Raw genomic sequence first — 24,013 nt, forward strand, 5'->3', positions numbered from 1 at the left:
GGCATGACCTAACGACTGCTTTTTAGGCAGCCGGGACCGACGGCTTAACGTGTTCATCCGAAACAAAGGTTAAGGTTAATCCGTAAGGTATCTCTTATAGGATATTATTTCAAATATTCAAATTACAACACAGCAGTCTGATTTTCATGATTAAAAGCTATTAGCTTCAACTCACGTTTGTGGTGCGCTTTCGGACGCGCTCTCAATACAGAGTGTTGAAAAAGAACCTAGCGTCCGAAAGCTCTTCACAAATGTGAGTAGAAGTTAATAGTTTCTAATCATAAAAATCATACTGCCATGTCGTAATCTAAGTATTTGAAAGTGATCATTAACAAGCAGTTCGTAATGGACAGAAAAATTGAAGAGTTCTATTGTTTGTTCTATTGCAAACCTATTATATTGACTTTTTCCTGTTATATTGACTTTTTCTAACATATTGAATTCTTTTTGACAGAAAAAGGATCACTAGATCTCGCTTCCACCCACAGTGCCCTGGTTTGGACCAGCTGCCCTCTGCAGGTTGCTGAACGGAAAGGATGTGTTCTAAGGAACAAAAACAATTATAAAGAGAAGTTGCTGTTATCTATTGTCGATAATTCCGGTTGTTACAAGGTGAGAATTTCTATTAAATTTATAATTATTATCCATTGCCATGAGTATTTTGACAAACACATGGAAATCTCCAGGTACATAAATAAATATCACAATCAAGAACATAATAAAGTCAATTATTCACACAACTTGCAGAAGAGTATTAGGGTGGCCACTAACGACTGGACAAGTGTGTTGAACTTAATTGATACTTACTTACTTGATACTTGTTGTCGTTGTCGAAGACTGGGGATTCCAGATAGACAGTGTCATGAACAAGGTTGGTTGGTAGCCATATTGGTTAGTCGTTGGAGTAGATTTGATTCAAAAAAGGGGCTCATCCTCAAGCTCAGCAAATGAGTAGATTGGCCTGTCGTTCAGCTTCAGCTTCACTGTGCTAAGCAGTTTATCTCTTGGTAGATTTCTCACTTCGCTTGGCAGCCTGTTGAACATCCGAATGGCTGCTGCTCGGTAGCTGTTGTAGGTGCTGCTCAATCGTGTGCGGGATGCCTCAAGGTCAGCAGCTCGGCACGTATTGTGGCTGTGGATTTCACCTCTTCTCGTCCAGGCTTCCTGGTTGTCCATCAGGTGTGAGAGTGAGCAGAACACGGACTGACTGTCGATGGTGAGGATACCCATACCCTTGAAGAGAGGTTTACAGTGTATGAACACATGTTCGTCGTACATGTTGTGTCATGTGTCATCAGCGAAAGGCTTCTAACAAAATCTTTTAGGTTAGGTTTTTGTGTATTACCTACTTTTTTGTTGTTTATTCTTTCTTCGCTGCTCTATTTGAGGCTAAATTATTTTTGCATCATTATAATTTGTAATTTTCCAGTGGTTTATTTAATGATATTGGTTGTTTGTTTTTAGTTAGAAACTGCTGTCAAACAGCTCTTTTTTGTTTGAAGCATTTCACGTGAATGTCTTTCTTGTCCAAAGACACGATGTTTGTTCACACATGTTCATCACACTTGTCCTGTCTCAAGTGACCACCCTTAACCTAGCTCCGTAGTGCAGGCTGGATGCTTGTCTGACTCGGACTAGGCGCTGAGACAGCAAATAATAGCAAGGTTGGTGGGAATGCGAGCGGCCGCAGTAACATCTTCCACCCAGCAATGGTCGGCGTAGTTCCGCCTAGCGGACAGACGAAAGATCAATCCAGTCGGTTATTTGATCCCTCCAGCCAGGCTCAGCCAAGCAGCCGAGACAAAAGAACAATGGAGTGGCGGTCTTATTCGCGTTCATCAGCAGTTTTCTTTCTCACGATTATTTTGATTTTTGTGATACCTATAATCAATAATAACTCCAGTCGCCAGTAAAAAGTTTCCAGAAACGTGGTGTACTACCATATTAATGACTTTTCATGATGATTTTTAATTATTTAAAAACATTGTTGACATTCTGAGCCTTCAGGCTACACTTGGGGTCACTGAGAACGAATCTGCAATCAGAATTTCTCTAACACGAAAAATAACGAAAAAAACCTAGCTGTTGATCTTCCAGCAACCGTTAACAGTCATCCTGCAATGCGGCCGAAACACTTCCAAGCCAGACACCCATCTCAAATGACAACAACGCCAAGCTGTGAGAAACCATCCTGCACTGCGGCGCTAGGTTTACAGGCTGAAGCCCAGACCGATTCCAATTTTAATGTAGCTAAGTTACATACAAGGTAGCTTAGGTTGTATGATGTAGAACTTACGTTAGGTAATCCCCAAGAATAAAAGCCATACGAATATCATATCAGTTATTAAATAAAATTTTCCAATTATTATTCAAATATTTATTTGTAATTTGCAGTTAGTAGAGGAGAAAGGCAGCACAGTACAAGAGATGCGGATCAGTTTAGAAGGCATGGAAAGCAGGCAGGTGACTGTGAGCTACTGTCCCCTGCAGGTGGGAGCATGTAAGGCCAGTCTGGTCATCACCAGGGCCAGTCACAAGGCCAGTACTGGCGGCCAGCCTAACCGCAAAGTGGTCAGTATTCATCTGATCAATAGAAAAAACAATCTCGTCCGTGAAAACCTTATTTTGCTGCACACATTTACTTTTCTCTAGTTTGCAATACGAACCTAATCGCAAAATGGTCAGTTCATCTAAACAGTATAATACAGTGACATAGTTTGATTTATATACTTGTTCCCAATTATTGTCTTCTCGACACGGGTCATTTAACCATAAGTCAATACTCAAGCCGTAGTTGAAAGAATAAAACGTTGATGTTGACAATAACACTATATTTGTTCAAATTAATAATTATAAATACAGTGGTATTGACAACATCAACGCCTTATTCTTTTAATTATGGAGGAATACCACAACATCTCATACCATACAATCAAATTATTATAACCATAGTTAACAGACAGACAGACAGACAGACAAAAGTTTCTTTATTTCAAAAAAATCATTTAACAAAATAAAACATGCTGTGCTCATTCATTGTCATACAAAAAGAACTTAATAACCATTGTGTTACAACATCATCCTAGAACCAAAATTACCGTATATAAGTAAAAATAAATTTTATGTTAAGTGTCTAAAATAAAATGAAAGTATTGATTTAAATTTCAAATTTAGGTTTATAAATCTTAAACAGTAAACCATAAGATCTAACCTTGAGTTATTTCCACATATTTTCAAACTTCAACTTGTTCACTTTCAATAGGATATTAATTCTTCTCTACTAACCTTCAATACATAACCTTATATATTCTTCGTATTTTTATTGATACACTTTCTTTATGCATACTACTTTTTAAGTTCTTCCGTCAAACAGTTGAAAATTCTGAGCCCAGCATAATGTGGTCCCCCCTCCAAGAGCGAAAGTCTATGAGTGGGGTACTGGAGGGTAAACATTTTATGTCTTGTGGGGTATCTGTGTGAAATGTTATCCTCCATGAATTTCTGCTTATTACTGTAAACAAAAGATGCAATATCCAAAAAATAAAGGGCTGGAATTGTTAATAATTTGAGTTTTTTGAAAATTGGCCTACATGAAACCCTAGATTCGGCTCCCTCAATAACCTGATTGCTTTCTTTTGCTTACGGAACATATTCTGAAGGTTTGTCTGGTTGCTGCCCCAGAATAAGATACTGTATCTGATGTGAGACATGAAATAGCCATGATAGACAGTTAGTGCTGTGTTTCTATTTGCCACTCTGACTATTGTTTTCAAGGCAAAAATAGCACGGGACAACTTCGCATCCAATGCTTTTACGTGGCTATCCCACTTAACATTTCCCTGCAGGTCAACACCAAGAAATCTAATCATCTCAGCAGCGCAACATTCCTCTCCTGTTGTTGAGTAAAGAGTATGTGGGAGACTTCCAGAGCCCCAGTAGAAAATTTGAGATGATGGGTTTTCTTCAAATTTAATTTTAGAAGATTACAGCTGAACCAATGGCTAAGCTGGTTAAGAGCCTGTACTGATTTCCGCTGTACTTCATCATCATCTTCACCCTTCACAATCACAGTGGTATCATCTGCATAGAGAATGAGGTCAGAGCTAATACTATGAGGGAGGTCATTAATAATAATATTGAAAAGTACAGGACCCAAGATCGACCCTGAGGAACCCCACATAGATTTTCTTTCCACTCAGATGTTTCTACCCCGCCACATCCGTTTGTAAGTCTGACTGCCTGAAATCTCCCCGAGAGATATGAATTGAAAAACCTGGCTGCTTTTCCCGTAAATCCATAAAATTCTAACTTTTTCAGCAACAATCCATGGTCGACCATGTCGAAGGCCCGGGAGAGGTCACAGAAGAGGCCAATGGCACCCTGAGACCCATCCAGAGCCCTCAACACGCTCGTTACCACTTCAAAAATTGCGGACTTTGTTGAGAAACCCTTTCTGAAACCATATTGTTTCTCATGAAGTATGGAGCTACTTTCTAAAAATCTGGTAATTTGGTTAAAAACAGCCCTTTCAAAAATCTTAGAGAAAACAGTCAGCAGGGCAACAGGGCGATAATTTTTAACATCTTTCCTATCCTCTTTCTTATACAGTGGTTTGATAATTGCAAATTTGAGTTTTTCGGGGAATTCACCATTCATAAGACACAAGCTGATTGCATGCCTCAGAGGTTCAGCAATTATTGGGCATGCAGCTTTTATTACTGAGCTTGGAATATCATCCCACCCGGTCGATTTGGTATTCTTCAATCCCAGAATAATTTTCTCAACCTCACCTCTGCTTAATCTCTTGAAACAAAACTGTCTACCTTGTCCTTGAGCATTTCTCAGAAGATTTATACATTCTCTCAACAACATTGGTCGAGAAACTTCATTATCAGACCGCAGAAAATGATTGTTGAAAAGTGTAGCTACATCCTTAGAATCAGAAATGACCTTGCCTCCCTCATTCAATTCAATATTTATGTTAGTGTTTTTTTGTAATCCTAGCTCATTTTTGACAACTGCCCATGTACCAGCATTCAAATTGGAAGATTTGGAGATGAATTCCTCGTTATTCCGTTGTTTAGCTACAGAGATAACCTTTCTAAGAATTTTCTTGTAAGCCTGAAAATACTCTAAAAAAGACGGACTCCTATTAGTTTTGGCCTCAATAAACAGCTTTCTCTTCATATCACATGACGTTCTTATACCCTGAGTTAACCACTGCTTTTTCAAATGAGATTTGTTCTTTTTGAAATGTTTATCAGGGAAAGCTGATAAGAAGGATGAATGAAATTCCGAAAAGAAAATATTGAATGCAGTTTCAGCAGTTGAAGCATTAAAACAAGAATGCCATTTTTTGTTTCTCAATAATTTCAAAAATGTTTCAATTGATGCTTTATTTATAACTCGTTTGGACAGATAAATGTTTTTTTGAGTGGGTTCACATTTTGCTTGAGCTGGATTATCTGGGCCGAGTGATCGGACATTCCCAAGTCAACTGTACTACCATTGCACCATCTAACATGATATTATTTATAACATTATCAATACAAGTGGATGTTTGTGATGTTATTCGAGAGGGCTCCTTCAAAATAAAGTTAAGATTATAGGAATTCGTCAAATTATAAAACTCAAAGCTACTTGAAGTTTCCTTCAGCATGTCAATGTTGAAATCTCCACAGATGAAAAGCTTTCTGTTTTTAAGCCGACAGTTATGTGGTCGAGCAGCCGTTCATAAGTGTCAAAGAAAAGTTTAATGTCACTGTTTGGAGGCCTGTAAACGACTACAATAAGAGCTACTTGTTCAATACCTTTACCTTTCAGTTTAAATTCTATTGCAGCACATTCAAAAACACTCTCTGTTGTAATAAATTAATATCATCCCGTAATCTGAATTCAAGGTCTTTATTCAAAAGTATACAGACTCCTCCTCTACTTTTAGATTTTCTGCAATAATGAGAAGCTATCTGATACTTGGACAGTGTATTCAAAAGAGAAATATTATCAGAAGTCAACCAATGTTCTGTCAAAGTAACAGCCAAAGGACTAATTTGACAAGTGAACAGCTGTTCGAGATCCTCAAGTTTGTTGTTTACTCCCTGTATATTACAATTCATAAGCAATAGATATTCAAAGCTTGTTTCTTATTGGGTCGATTGAATAAAGCTACTTACTAGCAACTAATTAATTTTAGCTATTCTGATAAGATTGTAGCCTACAGCCTCGAATCCTTGAAAATAACTTGAACATTTGCTTTTAAATGTCTTAGAATCAGCAATTGCTAGTTTCACCATAGAGAAAATAATATAGCATGATGTTATTCTACCTCTTCTCTATGTTTCTATTCAATCGACTTTTTTATAACCGGTTTTTGTTCGTGTTGAATTCATTCCATAATACGCATTTTACATTTTTTGTATTTGTGTCCCCAGAATTTTATCTTGATGTCTTTGTTTTGCAGCTGCATTTGTACGGGTACGGTGGCAAAGCAGTGCTTAACATCAGAGGCGTGAATAAGGACCCTGAGAATAGGATGTGGATGTACTTGGATCCGGATGAGATCACGGCCCAGTTCACACTCGAAAATAGTGGAGATGGAACCGCTTTTGTCAGGATCAGTCAAGGTTAGCACAAATTTTAATTATTTATTTATCCATTTATACAATAACTACATTATCAAAATGATAGGGAGAGGAAAATTAAAAATAAGGTAACCTTGTGCTACTCCTCTCCCAAATTTCGATAACACATAGTCCGAAATAGGTTAATCTTGTAGTTCTTCATTCACAAAATTTTAGTCCTCAAGTATTTCATAAAGTAGATTTTGACATTCTGAGCCTTCAGGCTACACTTGGGGTCACTGAGAACGAATCTGCAATCAGAATTTCTCTAACACGAAAAATAACGAAAAAAACCTAGCTGTTGATCTTCCGGCAACCGTTAACAGTCATCCTGCAATGCGGCCGAAACACTTCCAAGCCAGACACCCATCTCAAATGACAACAACGCCAAGCTGTGAGAAACCATCCTGCACTGCGGCGCTAGGTTTACAGGCTGAAGCCCAGACCGATTCCAATTTTAATGTAGCTAAGTTACATACAAGTTAGCTTAGGTTGTATGATGTGGAACTTACGTTAGGTAATCCAATCAATTCAATCTAAGAAATCTATTCAATGTGTGAAATATTCAAATCTAAGCTTAGTAGGTATTTGTTTCTGTTTGTGATGTAAATAGATATTATTATTCAAGGTAAAACAACCCAAGTTGGAGAGTGTAGATATAAGTGATTAAGTGCCCTAAGATTGCTCTAGAATATATAGATGGCAAGGGATACGTTGAGTTGAATTTCTCACCTTATGATGAATGGATATAAGTGGAAGAGTAATTATATTGTTTGTTTTTAAATAGAGAAGACAAGTTTTGTTGATTCTAGTACCTAACAGTTTTCTTCGCGACAGGGATGTAGTAATTATTATTTATAGGTTTATAATTTTTCTAAATGACTAAAACTATTTGCTGGTAACTCCCATAAAGGAATCCTCGGGAGTACCTAATTTCTCTGATAAGGAAGCAATTGTATGATTATTTTGTTATATAATTTCATTGAAAATTGAAATGTTTCTTCATACTGTTATGTTATATGTTTTCATTTGAAATTGTAATTGTGATTTTTCTTTTTTACGAGAAATAAATTATTATTATTATTATCCCCAAGAATAAAAGCCATACGAATATCATATCAGTTACATGTGACTATCAATAATTTCCAATTATTATTCAAATATTTATTTGTAAATTGCAGTTAGTAGAGGAGAAAGGCGGCACAGTACAAGAGATGCGGATCAGTTTAGAAGGCATGGAAAGCAGGCAGGTGACTGTGAGCTACTGTGCCCTGCAGGTGGGAGCATGTAAGGCCAGTCTGGTCATCACCAGGGCCAGTCACAAGGCCAGTACTGGCGGCCAGCCTAACCGCAAAGTGGTCAGTATTCATCTAATCAATAGAAAAAACAATCTCTAGTCCGTGAAAACCTTATTTTGCTGCACACATTTACTTTTCTCTAGTTTGCAATACGAACCTAATCGCAAAATGGTCAGTTCATCTAAACAGTATAATACAGTGACATAGTTTGATTTATATACTTGTTCCCAATTATTGTCTTCTCGACACGGGTCATTTAACCATAAGTCAATACTCAAGCCGTAGTTGAAAGAATAAAACGTTGATGTTGACAATAACACTATATTTGTTCAAATTAATAATTATAAATACAGTGGTATTGACAACATCAACGCCTTATTCTTTTAATTATGGAGGAATACCACAACATCTCATACCATACAATCAAATTATTATAACCATAGTTAACAGACAGACAGACAGACAGACAAAAGTTTCTTTATTTCAAAAAAAATCATTTAACAAAATAAAACATGCTGTGCTCATTCATTGTCATACAAAAAAGAACTTAATAACCATTGTGTTACAACATCATCCTAGAACCAAAATTACCGTATATAAGTAAAAATAAATTTTATGTTAAGTGTCTAAAATAAAATGAAAGTATTGATTTAAATTTCAAATTTAGGTTTATAAATCTTAAACAGTAAACCATAAGATCTAACCTTGAGTTATTTCCACATATTTTCAAACTTCAACTTGTTCACTTTCAATAGGATATTAATTCTTCTCTACTAACCTTCAATACATAACCTTATATATTCTTCGTATTTTTATTGATACACTTTCTTTATGCATACTACTTTTTAATTTGTTCCTCAATTTTTATATTGAATTCTTCATATTCCAGCTTCTCGGCCTGTTGGCTAAAATCATAGTGGCGGTTACGCAAAAGCCGGTTAGATTTTAATTGTGATTAATCCCACGAGAACCAATCAGAGAAGCCGTCTTATCACAAAAAGGCCTTTTCTGATTGGTTCTCGTGAAATTAATCACGGTTAAGATTTAACCGGCTTTTGTGCAACCGGGCCATAGTATAGTGTAGCTTCATTCAGATTGAATCGCCTTATTCTCGAGTTTATCACCTTCAATATATTGGGTAGATTGAATAAAAGCTACTAACTAGGAACTAATTAATTCTAGCTATTCTGATAAGATTGTAGCCCACAGCCTTGAATCCTTGAAAATAACTTGAACATATGCTTTTAAAATTAGCCTACTTAGAATTAGCAATTGCTAGGTTTCACCATAGAGAAAATAATATAGCATGATGTTTATTCTATCTCTTCTCAATGTTTCTATTCAATCGACTTTTTTATAACCGGTTTTTGTTCGTGTTGAATTCATTCCATAATACACATTTTACATTTTTTGTATTTGTGTCCCCAGAATTTATCTTGATCTCTTTGCTTTGCAGCTGCATTTGTACGGGTATGGGGGCAAAGCAGTGCTGAACATCAGAGGCGTGAACAAGGACCCTGAGAATAGAATGTGGATGTACTTGGATCCGGATGAGATCACGGCCCAATTCACACTCGAAAATAGCGGCGATGGAACCGCTTTTGTCAGAATCAGTCAAGGTTAGCACAAATTTTAATCATTTATTCATTCATTTATACAATAACTGCATTATCAAAATGATAGGGAGAGGAAAAGAAAAAATAAGGTAACCTTTTGCTACTCCTGTCCCAAATTTCGATAACACATAGTCCGATATAGGTTGAGTCTTGTAGTTCTTCAATTCAAAAAATTTTCAGTCCTCAAGTATTTTTACAAATTAGATTTTAAATTTAGATGCTTCATTTATCACACAATTTATTCCTCTACGAAAATAAAACTATTAAAGTGTGCTGAATTATAGTGAGGTCCACGTTATAATGACAGTGTATTTGATTATAATGGTGTTGCTATCTTTGTCTATCATTCGTAAAAGAAGATGGCGCTATCCTTTTCTAGCTCCGCAAGAACATAATTAATAGAATCGTATAAATTTCATTCAACAACATTACAAAAACATCGACGTCGTCAAAATACAATAATGTGTAAAATCAACTTTGATTCTGTTAATTCAAGATATCAATAATTCATTTTTATAAACGTTCTTGAGACCTTTTAATTTTTTATTGTTGAAATGTAATCAATCAATTTAATTCTTTTGGATTTAAGTTGTTCCTCTACTAATTGTTGTTAATTAATAATTAAAACAAGACATATTTGTAACATCAAAGGACCAGGGTTGAATTATGTTATTTTTAATATACGTTATCCTTTATTGATTCATACAATAAGTACATCATCAAAATGATAGGGAGAGAAAAAATAAGGTAACCTTGTGCTATTCCTCTTCCAAATTTAGATAAGGTTACACTTAGTCCGAAATAGTTCAAGTATTGTAGTTGTTCACTTCACAAATTGTCAGTCCTTAATTATTTTCACAAAGTAAGTTAATTATTTACACTAGATAAATCCAGAATAGTGCAGCATACACTTTGTTTCCTTTTAAGAACATTGCACTTTCACAATAATAGTTTTAATCCAATTCTTGACCCATTCAGTAATAATCTACACAAATATTGTTTGAAATAATAATTATAAACTCTTTCATTTCTTTCTTGACAACTATTTTTGTTTTATTAATTCAGTTTTGTTTAAATTTTTAATATTAAATTCTCATTTCTAAAGAACATCATTTTTTCATTCATTCGAACTCAATCAATCAATTATTTTATTCAAATCAACACAATAAAAGAAATCAAAACACAAAAAATCACAATCAAAAACAAATTTCTAATAAAATACAAAAACAGGCTTCATGGTGGGGTTTGCTAAAAAGAAAGAAAGGAGGAAAAATACCTTGCCAACCATGGTTTCCCATGTAATAGGCAGGTAGAGTATAAAACCCCTCATACTTTTGAGGTAAACGAGGTTTTTGTTTTGGTGTTGAGCTGTAAACCTCTTTTGAGTTGTATTATTATTTAATGTATTTTGAATGAATAATTACAGATATAGCGGACACAGGAGTGACGATAAGTCCGCAGGAAGCTCTAATCCCGGCGCATAACAAGATCTCAGTGGATCTGAGGTTCTCACCGACCACAGGCCGGGCAGACCATCTGCTCTCCAAGAGCGAGGATTCCGATGTGCTTGTCGTGACGCGTGTTAAAGTCATGTTTGGAGACGAGGCTACGAGGTTGAGGTTGAAAAGGTAACTCCATTTTATTTCAACCATTCCAACCAATCACATTCACAATATTGCTATATATACAATAGCATAGATATAACATTGAATTAATACATTTATTTCTGAACGCAGCAATCATGAGTTCAACGTCTTGATTCGAAAAGTTCTGTAGCACTGTAAAAACACTATTCGAGCAGCCAGTATTGTAATTTTATTCTAAACAAATTTTTGCTCTCTATTTCAGACTTGATATTCATTTACGGTACAAATGAATATTTGCTACTGAAACGAATACAAAATAGTAGGCTAGTTGGATAATTACCTGAAAATGCTAGTAAAGTGCAGACGAAGACCTCGCAAGTTCCTAGGATTTCAAAACCGACCGAGTAGAACTTTTCTGGTGTCTTGTTCAAATAATTTGTTCCATTTCATCAATTTTGTTGTTTGTTGTATTGTCAATGTTGTTCATATGAATAAGAGTTTTCAATTTCCACCATAAAAAACAAGGAAATATCTCAAACACTTTTCGGAAATTAACTGAGCACTACATATAAGTAAGCGTGGCCAGTGTGTAATCAAGCCATTGTAATTCAAATAAACACAAATATAAGCTACATTCGCACACAGTAATAAAATATGATTCCCATACGTTCTAATGGGATTATTCATACTCACTCGGCCTGGCTGAGTGGAAATTGTCCAATTAAAACTCGTAGGGATTATCTTTCACTGTTCACTGTCACTTTTGTGTGATAAATACAGCTTTAATCTTATTTTATGCTTCTCAATTGTACTCCATTCTAGTAAATTGATGAAGCGAAAACACTATATACGTTGTTATGTAATCTAGGCTTTTGTTCTTGAATTGAACTCTATTTTAGTAAAAATATCTGGGCACCGAGCTTCGCTCGTTATTTATTTATTGTTAAACAGAACACAATTCTTCAAAATGATTGGGGAAGGACTAAGAGGCACAGCCCAAAACTGTTTCTTCCCCGAATTTTGATTAATACACTATAAATATTCCAAAAAGTAGGTTATGTTCCATACACTTGAATTCAAGTCCAATTTTCAGTCAAAATATTTGAAAACAGAAAAGTTCTAATTTAGATTGTTTACAAACCAAATTGAATAACACTAACTAATCACTTAAAACTGTAAAATATTGATTAACTTTGAATATTATGATACATACCATCATCTCTTGTCAACAAATCAGATTATTTTGATCGAGTCAATTAAAATTATTTTCTAGATTTCTCGCGAGATACGGTAAGCTAATTGATTACACAGCTGATACCCCACACAGGAACACGCATCTTCTGTTATCGACAGACGACGAAATTATTATCTGTTTTTTCAAGGATGAATAATTATTATCCTTTTCATGTCCTTCAGTGATTTTTCCCAAGTGATGAGACCTAGTGCAATCGAAGTTTTATATGATTCAATGCTCAATGTATCATCGTCATCTTCAGAATAGATGGTTGAGTAACGAGAAAAATCTTGCCTGCTATCACAGTTTAGCAGTTTCAAGCTTTTTCTTGAGACTAAATCCATCTGTAACTGTTGTAGTTTGAGTTGAAACTGTTTTCAGTTATTGTTTTTCCATTTCAGTAAGGAAAAATTCTACAAAATCCTTGATAACTGTTCATTTCATTTAAGTCTCCTTTTATTAGTCTTCACTTTCGTCTTTCGGATGGACACTTTACTCGTCGGTCCCGGCTGCCTAAAAAGCAGTCGCTAGGTCATGTCAGAGGCCCTGAAATTGATCAGTTGCGACCTGAAAACTCTGACACCAGACCTGAGCCAGCCAGGTCACTCGATATCATTATTAGTCTCCACTTTGTGCTTTAGTATGTGTCTTAGCATTTTATTCAAGATCTACCTTCTTGATAAATAATTTGATTCATGGATCTCGTTGAACTTGATCAGAGAGGAGTTAGTTATTATTTTATCTGTAATAGTAATTATTTACTTGTTTTATCTGTGACTTGATGTAGGAACAGAAAATTCACTTTTGTAAACAAAGATTGTTTCTAGTTTTTGATTAAAGATAATCTCCAATCTCCTTTGATATTAATAATAATAATAATAATACCTTGCACAAGTCAAAAATGAAAAGAGAAAAAGTTCAGGTACATTGATATAAATGTCTTTGAGCTGCTCAAGATAACAAAATAACTTCGTGTCGTGAAATTGTGACGTGCAAATTATCAGTATAGCAATTTTGCCAGGCATTAAAAAATATACTCTGTAAGAGAGTTAAGCTTTGCTTAATTAATATTGATTAGCATTTCAAACTGTTCAAACGATGTTAAATTTTTGAATCCTCCACTTGAAATTGATTTGTTTCAAAGTTTCTATTACTTCCAACAGATATTCAATTATCCAATTTATATTTCCAGGTTATACCGTAAAATGATAAACGACCGAGTGGGGATGGACAGTCTTCTGATGGAGAGGCTATCTGTATTGGACAACCTCTTTCCCGGGAGTAGCAACACTGAGATATCATGTTTGAAGGACACACAGGTGCCAATTTCTTTTCTTCATAGTTTTTATCAAATATGATACTGAGTTGATGCAATCGATTTATCTATCGATAAATTTAACTAAACATCCAATAATCATCTAGTCAGATCATGATCCTTTCCATGATTTCTAAATATTAGAAAGTCAAACTTCATTTGACGAGAAAATAAAGTAAAAGCATTAAGAAATCATACTCTCTAGAGATCTATCTGTCTACGGTACACAGATAATCGTTTTCTTTTACCGTAGACAGATAGACCTCTAGAGAGTATGATTTCTCAATTCTTTTACTGTATCTTCTCGTCAAATGAACTATAGGTAGATTAGGAGGTAGTTGAACGTCTCATACTTCTCACCAACTTGATTCTGAGCCTGGACAAAGTAATTTTACTTTTGCTGTATTTTTACTCATGTAGTAGCTGAAATGCATCAAAATGGTAAATGAGATAAGCCTACTATGAATTTCAATGATGTGATTATGATGATAATGATGTGATTAAGGCTCGCTTTCCCCAAATTACGCTTAACTTGAGCTAGTTTAAATTAAGCCTCACTATTCCAAAGGTATTACAGATATTATTTTCTTGTTCTTATTAAATATTATTTGCTATCTCTTAGAAACAAGCATTGTCACTTGAAAGTTGTTGTGGATAGCTCTGCTATATTATCAATAGATAATGCTAAATTGTCTAGTAAAAATAGAGTAACAATTATTATCATATTCCTTAAACTCCTAAATCCATAGGACCACTTGCCAATATGCATGTGTAGCCTAGTACTCTACATTACTCCAAATCGTGCTCTCTTCAGATGACAAATTACCTTTGGGTCCAACTTTCATACTAGCCACCAACAAAAAAAAAAAAAAAGAAAATGAAATTTATTCTCCTTTTTCTTATACAAACAAAAAATTACAATATTTTATCTTACAATGGGTATTTATATACCTAGGAACAATAGCTGACCCTTTCCAACTACCTGTTGCTCTGTCCAAGTTTAAAAATAGACTTGGACCCATCACATACCTCGAAGCCGCAAGAAATTATATTTTTGAATAATTTCAAAATTTTATTTTCATAATAAGGATGAAATATTTTGTTGATCATTATTTATTAATTCTACATTGCTACATCTGGCAACAGAGCAAAGCAAGAAAGAGATAGCGCTATCCGCTTTGTTGAATGATAGCAATACCAATTCTAATAAAACACTGCCATTATAACGTGGACCTCACACTATAATTACTAGATTGGCAAATGAATTTTTTCTTCCAAGTGTCTATTTCATTGGATTTAACTGTATTTGTTCTGAATTTCAGGCTAGTATGAAGACATTGTGGGTTGAAGGCATTCGTGAGAAGAGTATTGGAGTGATGCTTGAGAAATCAGCCTTGGAAAATGCTCAAATAGATGCTACCGCTCAGTTCATTGACCTCGCAACCACTGTGTAAGTCATTTCATTTATTTTCCTCCACCTACTGTCTAAAGTACTTACTTTACTCCCTGAAACCTAATACTAAAGTGTCACTTTTTCGCTCTCGGTAGTAAAAAACAGAAAAACTCCCTAGGGAGTAAAAGTGACTCCATTTAAATAACATGGGGAGCATCTCTATTTTGAAACTTACATTGTAATAGGTTAGAAGGTCTAAGCTCAGATGAGAAAGCATAATAGAGGTGTCTGTCATTGAGTCAACTGAATTCAATACCACAACCAGAAATTTGATTAACTCATGAAATATATGTTTGTATGATAATTATTATATTCTTAATATTAGTAGACGATGAAAATTTATACAATTTTTAAAATATTTTATTCTATTCAAAATACTAGCCAACAAATATTTTGATCTGCAATTCAAATCTGAACCGCGTGATCTGGAGTCAGCCATTTTTGGTAGCTGCTCAGCTGATATAATTGTTACAACTTTTGCCGATAGATAGCGCAATCGGCAGTGCCAATCAGACTACCGGTTTTTAGGCTTTAGATTCAGGTTATGTTGTTAGGAATCATTGTCACCAATACGTAAGTTATTAGAATGATTTTATTTGCAGTTTCTATAAAAAAATGTAGATGGAGGAAAAATGTTGTGTACATCACGAGCGAAAAATACTTTTTCTCCCTCAGGAAAATTGCTGCCCTCGGCTTCGCCTCGGGCTTCAAACTTTTTCCCACAGGGAGAAAAAGTCGTACTTTTCACTCTAGATATACAAATAACTATTTCATCATTACTATCATTGTGAATTCATAAAAATATCATGCTTTTCAACCTTATCATCTTTTTTCTTTGATACCCTCTATCTTCGCTGTTCTGATCATAAGGGGTCATCTACTAGCCTTGTGGAGTCAAGAAAATGATGCAAAAAATATAAACCCTCTTCAACACTAAGCTACCTTGTCTGATACCCTCCACCTCCCGCCGCTCAACTATGCTTCAACCCTTAAGGCCGGAACACACGGGGCGTTTTTTCAGACGTGTCAGCACTACGGGACAGGAAGCTCTCCAATTGGTTGTTTCCAAGATCTATAAAAATACTGGTCATGACAGTCCCGTGATGCATTGCAAAATCGCCATTTTGTGGGGTTCTAGTTCACCAATTTTTCAATTTATTTTCAGCTGTTATCATTGTAGATTCAACATAACATGATGTGTTATTAGTAATTGGAATTGTAAAAATAATTCTTCCTACACAATTATAGTATCATTGAGAAACGTTAGCATAAGTAGATATCCCATGATATAGGGCGTTTATGTCGCAACGTTTACTGTTATCCCAAGCCACGTAGTTAGATAGTTCACGTAGTTCTTCCCCATGCAGCTGTGTGACGCTGGTAGTCTCTCAAATTGTGCTGTTCATACACTCTCACCCCAACAAAACAGTAAAAATTGACAATAATCGACAGTAATCGGCTTGAGATAACAGTAAAAGTTGCGATATAAATTCCCTATACCATGGGATATCTACTTACGCTATTGTTTCTCTATGATAGTATTTAGCAAAATACTAGAAACTGAATTGTTGATTTTTAGATTTAATTGATCGGGAACTTCAAACTCTTTTTGAAGTTGGTCTCGCATATTTATGTCTTGTCCCAATGCCTTATGAATCATAATCCTTAGGTTACAAGAATAAGAACAATCTTTAATAATAAATAATAAGCATTTATTATTGAAATTTCATTATTAAAAAATTGAAAACCTGAATTCACATATTATCTGAACTAGAATATCATCATCATCATCCATCATGGACTAGGCTTGTAAAGCCTGTTCCGGTGTCCACCGCTTCCTGGGTCTTAGAATATTGGAACTAGAATATTGTTTTTAAAATGCATAATGCATGATTTTGTTACGCGCAAATTTAATTAGAATTTTCAAATGTACCGCCATGAAATAGGCACAAAATGGCCGCTCCATAAGGAACGCATGTGTCTTGACGTGGTTTTTATAGACCTTGGCTGTTTCTCGATACTCCAACACAATCAACCAATCGGAGAGCTTCCTGTTCCGTAGTGCCGTGTTGACTCGTCTGAAAAAACGCCTCGTGTGTTTCGGCCCCAACGGTTGAAACATAGTGGAACGGTTAAGGTAGTTTAGAGTGTTCAAAATATTGATTGTAGTTAAATGCGTCAAAACACAGTGGAGCGGTCAAGATTGACTGAAGCGATTTAGTCTCAAGTTTCATTCTATATTCGCCGCTCCAATTTTGGAATTTAATCAGATAATTATGTAGCTCTAAAAACATTTCAAAATTCTAATTGTAATCTTTGTGAGGCAGTTATGTTCTGTCGTTTCTGTTTGTCTTTAAGTTTTTGTTCATTGAGTTTTTTTTAGAATATTATTCACATAAGCTCTAATTATCTCATTAGAACTTGAAGTTATATTTTACAGATGGAAATTACTGAGATATTGCAAATATTCAAATGTTAATGAATTAATTATTATTATTAAACGAAAATCCAAATTGAATGCTGTAATTCACCCCGAAGACTTCCGTTACTGCAAATATTGACAACAGAGTAAACAGCTAGATGAAAATTCGATGAGCGCTACTATTCAAAAATTATTTGTCAGGCCGGGAATAACTAATCACCCCGAAGACTTTTGATACTGCAAAAATTTACAACAGGATAAACAGCTAGATGGAAATTCGATGATCGCTACTATTCAAAAATTATTTGTCAGCCCGGGAATAATTTATTTCCATCTAGCTGTTTACCCTGTTGTTAATATTTGCAGTAGCAGAATTTTTCAGGGTGATTTACAGCATTTAATTTGACTTTTTGTGTAGTTGAGAAATTGATATTGTGGTAATTATTCATATTGAATGAAAAAGACTAAGAAATTGTCAAAAACCACAGATTTATTGATACTTAGAAAGACCGGTTTCGGTTTTTACACCATTGTCAATCTCTGATAAACTAAAACTAAATACAAGAGCAGCAGAATTTATACTAGTAGGCCAATACTACTATTGGTCAAGGGTATGAACGCCTGTCATTGGCCCAGCTAGACAGTCTCCTCCCACTCAACGGTGTGGCAAAATGACGGCTTAAGCAACAGAATCGCCATGATAACAAAATTTACTTTCAGTACAAAATAAGAACCAAGAAAACAAGTGTGAAAGATAATAAAACAAATATGTAAATGGAAAAACTATTGACTAACGTATGCTTATAATATTTTCTGATAAAACTAAATTCGTAGTGTTGTATTGGTTGAAATGAATCTGGTCATTTAAACTATACTGGGAATTTTCCTTAATTACTCTTGTTATATATAAAGCCTCTAGAATATTCAAAGATCTGCCTTTGTTATTAACATGCAGAAACTCAACATTCTCCTTAACTGTGAAATTGTGATTATTTGTTATCAAATGTTCTGCAAAGTTAGATTCCCCATTTTGTTTATTCCAATCTCTAATGTGTTCTTTAATTCTACTTTTGAAACTTCTACCAGTTTGACCCACATAACAAGCATTACAATCACCACATTTAAGTTTGTACACCTGTATAGTAATTTATCAGCTCTATCAACTGGCATGAGTCTCCTTTCTGGGAAACTAATGGAGGGGGGTCCACCCCATCCTTGAGAAATGGAATAGTAACCTCCTTCTCGTGCATGAGGTAGGTAGGTAGCGCAGTTCATAAAAAGAACACATAGTCGAGATATTTCATCTGTAGAACAGCTGTTTTGACGACTTTAAAAAAATGACGACTAAAAAAATCATCGAATTTCACAATTTACACAAAGGAAAAAGTACTCTGAAAACAATTATATATACACATATACAGAAGTCTGATCGTAGTTTCAAATATGAGCAAGGAAAGTTGTGTGAGTGTACCACACCAGATTTTTTCAAACGATGCTAGTCACTAGTCATCAGTACCCAAAGTTAGTAGACAGATGGTTGGTTACTCATCTATAGTATTTTAGTTGAAATGCAATTGGAGTGGGGGAACTGCAGCCGTGACGTAGGCTGTAGTACAGAGTAGGCAGAATATCGCATTCTTGAAAATCATACGGTGACCTATTGTCAAATTATATAATACAAACATTTTCTGACATGCAAGATTTCTGTTTCTGCTTTACAATAATTATCAAAACATTTGAATAATACAAGTATTTTGCCATATAATAGCAAAAACCCCACCTCCTAACCTTCCCTTTCAAACCCTTAAGGTTTCTTCATCTTCTAGGTCGTGTTTATATTTTGTAGTTTGGCTATACATCAGCTTGTGAATTTCGGGGATGAGATATTTTGATTCTCGTAGAACATGTGCTCGATACCAGCATGTGTTCAGTGCATTTATATGAATGAAATTCTTCGGATTTATTGGGATCGGTTTATTGCAATGCTTTGGTTTATCAAGATTTTTTATGGGTTAATCTGAAATTATAATAGTATAACGTTGTCTACTAACGCTTTTCCAGCTTATTAACTTTTTCGTGTCACGTTTTTAGATTCTTGAAAAACTTTCAACTTAACTTTATTCATACAAATTGAATGAACTTGAAATATTTAACAACATCATTAGAATAAGTGATTCAATCGCTATAAGTATGGAGAATTTTAAGTTCTAGGTCTATCTTGAGGGGATTAAACGACGATGTATTTGAAGATACAGTGAATAAACTGTATGCTCAGTGTGGTTACTCTATCACATTTTACTACACGTGACGTCACGGTGGCGTTCCCCCCACCACTTCGAATCTTACACCTGTGAGTGATCAACCTTCTGTCTACTAACGTTGATCAGTACCAACTCACTATGCTTGTTCAATAAACTCACTTTCAATTTATTATATTTTCTATAAAGTGATCTCTAATATTTGTTTCCTAATAATTTGTACTGGTTTTAACATATTCGTCATCTGTACTGTTTTTAGCACATTCGTCATCCATACTTTTTATATCACATTCTTTATTTGAACTATTTCTAGCACGGACGACACAGTCTACACTCCCAAACAACAGCTGATCGTAGCACCGCGTGTAGTCAACCTATCCTGGAGTCAGCCCAAGGCCAGCTTCACACTACGCAACACCACTCTGCTCCCCGCACGCGTGCGTGTCCAGTGTGAACCGGGCCTTGCCGTCACGCCGGCCTCCTTCACACTGTCGGCTCACTCCTCGTGCACGGTCACAGTGACTCGCAGTGATCACGGATCACGGATGTGTGGTGTGTGTGTGTGTGTGTGTGTGTGGTGTGTGTGTGTGTGTGTGTGTGTGTGGTGTGTGTGTGTGTGTGTGTGGTGTGTGTGTGTGTGTATGAGTGTATGTGTGTCTGTGTACACGATATCTCATCTCCCAATTAACGGAATTACTTGAAATTTGAAACTTAAGGTCCTTACAATATAAGGATCCGACACGAACAATTTCGATCAAATGCAATTCAAGATGGCGGCTAAAATGGCGAAAATATTGTCAAAAACAGGGTTTTTCGCGATTTTCTCGAAAACGGCTGTAACGATTTTGATTAAATTCATACCTGGAATAGTCATTGATGAGCTCTATCAATTGCCACAAGTCCCATATCTGTAAAAATTTCAGGAGCTCCGCCCCATCTATGCAAAGTTAGATTTCAGATTCCCAATTATCAGGCTTCAGATACAATTTAAACAAAAAATTCGAGTGGAGAAGATTGAGCATAAAAATCTCTACAAATTATGTTGAGTAACATTTTCACCTAAAATTGAAATTAAGCTCGAAATTCGAGAAAATGTGATTATCCAATTGCAAACTGTTGGCAACTGTTGATTCTATTAAATCATTCACTATGAAGAGATATCAGACCTCGTATATCTCCAGCGTTATTGTCCTGTCACCAGCTGGCTTAGATCTTTGTTTATAAGTAGACTTGTGATGCGCGTGAACACTAGCGTCAGGTGATCAATTCTAATAACGGCAAGGAAAGTTGTGTGAGTGCGCCACACCAGATTTTTGAATGTAAGTTGTCGAATAATGCTGTACCTCAGAGCTAGAGGAGCATGAGTCTATTTTTTGATAAAATTATGTTTTTAGTGGGTCTTGTCCAGTTTTTCGAACTCTATAGATTCAATACAATGTACCTAAGTCCTCTGCAGTTGACTGTTTTGAAGAGAGCCAGTACTGAAAGAGCGTTAAGCTTTAAAACTGAAACACAACGTTAGTCCAATAATTGACAAGTAAGTGTAATGCTGATTCGACTTACTATATGCTCTTTTAGCCCCGGCAGGGAGTGTAATACTTTTTGGGCTCTCCTTTCAAATCAGCCGTTTGAGACTTACGCCCTTCCAACTCCGAGGTACAGAATGTAGATTTTATTGTTTGTAATGTAATTTGTATTGTTTATAATGTAATGTTGTTAAATTGGGGGCTTTTGAGTTGATTCATGGTGGATAATATTAATGAATGGTATTCAAAGGGATGATACTGTATTAAGTTGAATACCCGTTCATCATTGTCAATATACGTTGCTGGTACTGTGAGAATATAATTCCAATATAGTTCTAATGGGAATATTCATACTCTGGGAAGAATATTTTTAACTGAACCAGACACGGCGGGTTCCCATATACCATTGAACCAGTGTAATAGTCCGGTACAGTGAGAAAATATTCCCAGAAGTTTCAATAATTGTTCCATTCGGCCATTCTGAGTGGGAATATACCAATCAGAATTCATGGAAATTATATTTTCACTGTGCCGGTCACTTTGTCTGTCACTGGTGTGTGGCAATTCAGCTCCTCGTTATAGTTTGTGTAAAATAAGTTGAGACTTGGCCCTCCATCCCAAGAAATTACAGGGTTGCCAAATCGTGTAAAATTGCAACTTTCTCAAATTTCCGATTCAACGTCAGAATTGGATGTAGAATATCATTCCCGATATCCTAGTAGTGCTAGAAAAGTTTAAGGATAGAAGGATCAAAAGGAAATTTAACTTTTATGATAAAATTGGAAACATCGCGAAAATTTGTTCTTCTTTTGAATATCACTTCTCTCAGAATCATGGGGCGTCGTAATGCGTAATAATTTTATATCAAGTTAACGGGGAGAATGTGTCCTTTCTATTGTGTCTGGATAATTTTTTCCGACATATAGTTATTTTTTTAAATAATGCTAATGTTGGTCAATGTCGACACATTTCGAGCATAAAACATGAATTTTCGACATGCTAGAAACGTTTTTGTTTCAAAAGATAAGTAGGTGGTCAAAGCGAGAAAGTTTCTCAGAAATTATTTTTTCAATTGTCAAAAGTAGTAGGAAGATCGTATTTTGGTCTCCAAGGAATTTTAAAGTTCGGAGGGTGGCTGCATGGTTTGCATGTGTACCAAATTGTATGCTAAAAGCTGGAAATTTACGAGATATTTGACTGAATATCTGACTGCTCAAACGTAAGCAGCTGATTGCCTTTAGAAAGGCTGTAATGAAACACTGCTTGGATTATTCGAGGCATTTTCACTATTTTGTAATCATGCAGGTGCTGAATTTTTTAATTGTTCTGTATTTTGTTTTTGTTGATCCCAGCTATTCATAGCCTATGGTGGCACACCATTCAGCGCTGTCCTTGACTTTGAAACTCCTGAGAGGCCAAAATACGTTGTTCCGAGTACGTTTGACAATTGGAAAAATAATTTAAATTATTACTGAGAAACTTTATCGCTTTCACCACCCACTAATCTTTTGAAACAAAAAAGTTTCCAGCATGTCGAAAATTTCATTATTTCTGCTTGAAATGTCTCGATATTGACGAACATGATCATTAATTAAAAAATAACTATATGTTTGATAAAAATTATCCGGACACCAATAGAAAGGACACATTCTCCCCGTTAATTTGATATAAAATTATTAGGCATTACGACGCCCCATGATTCTGGGAGAAGTGATATTCAAAAGAAAAACAAATTTTCGTGATGTTTCCAATTTTATCACTAGTAGTTCTGTGAACAGTAGACCTCACGCAGTATTCTCATCCACAAGTACCTGATTGAAACTATAGACCTTATGGAAATACAGCAATAGACTGGCTTCTCCACACATCTGTGTAATCACTTGTCAGCTGATTTATGATGAATAATTCTATAGTCTGATTTTTACTCAATACTGGCGTATAAGGAGGCTCCTTTTTCCTTTTATATTATCCTCGAAATGCAAAATTTCCAAAACCCCTGTATATCGTTCGTACGTCGACGCGCAATTAAAAAAGGAACATACCTTTCAAATTTCATGAAAATCTATTACCTCGTTTCGCCGTAAATGCGCAACATATAAACATTTAAACATTAAGAGAAATGCCAAACCGTCGACTTGAATCTTAGACCTCACTTCGCTCGGTCAATAAGAGTTAAATTTCCTTTTAATCCTTCAAACCTGGATCTTTTCTAGCACTACTAGGATATCGGGGATGATTTTTCTACATCCAATTCTGACGTTGAATCGGAAATTTGAGAAAGTTGCAATTTTACACGAATTGGCAACCATGTAATTTCTTCGGATGGAGGGCCAAGTCTCAACTTATTTTACACAAACTACTATAGATTCCCACATATCAGTGAACGTTACAGTGAAAGTATTATGCCTTTGAGTTCTCATGGTACTGTTCTCACTGAGTCCGGCCGAGCGAGTATGAATAGTGCCATTAGAACATAGGAGAATATAATATTCACAGTGTACTGGCCACTTTCACTGACACTGATTCGTGGGAACCCGCCTTTAGTGAATGTGTCTGGTCAGTGAAAATATTCTTCCCATAAGTTTTAATGGAACTGTTCATACTCGCCCGGCCTCAGTGGGAATACTCCTATTAGAACCTATGAGATTAATATTTCCACTGTATTGGACGCATTCTCTAATACTT

At 35.5% G+C, this 24,013-nt stretch overlaps 1 protein-coding gene across 1 annotated transcript in view; it reads left to right on the forward strand.

Moving 5' to 3' along the window:
* The window catches only part of LOC111054461, a 55,618-nt gene extending 32,928 nt beyond the window's left edge, over positions 1-22,690 (forward strand). Inside the window, exons 15-22 of the mRNA XM_039435181.1 lie at positions 455-612; positions 2,395-2,571; positions 6,461-6,623; positions 10,961-11,162; positions 13,547-13,673; positions 14,992-15,119; positions 20,116-20,370; positions 22,681-22,690. Coding sequence (XP_039291115.1) covers positions 455-612; positions 2,395-2,571; positions 6,461-6,623; positions 10,961-11,162; positions 13,547-13,673; positions 14,992-15,119; positions 20,116-20,370; positions 22,681-22,690 — 1,220 coding nt within the window. The remainder of the gene's footprint in view (positions 1-454; positions 613-2,394; positions 2,572-6,460; positions 6,624-10,960; positions 11,163-13,546; positions 13,674-14,991; positions 15,120-20,115; positions 20,371-22,680) is intronic.
* The last annotated feature ends 1,323 nt before the right edge of the window (positions 22,691-24,013 follow it).

The sequence above is a fragment of the Nilaparvata lugens genome, chromosome 8 (genome assembly GCF_014356525.2).
Source record: "Nilaparvata lugens isolate BPH chromosome 8, ASM1435652v1, whole genome shotgun sequence".
Lineage (NCBI taxonomy): Eukaryota > Metazoa > Arthropoda > Insecta > Hemiptera > Delphacidae > Nilaparvata > Nilaparvata lugens.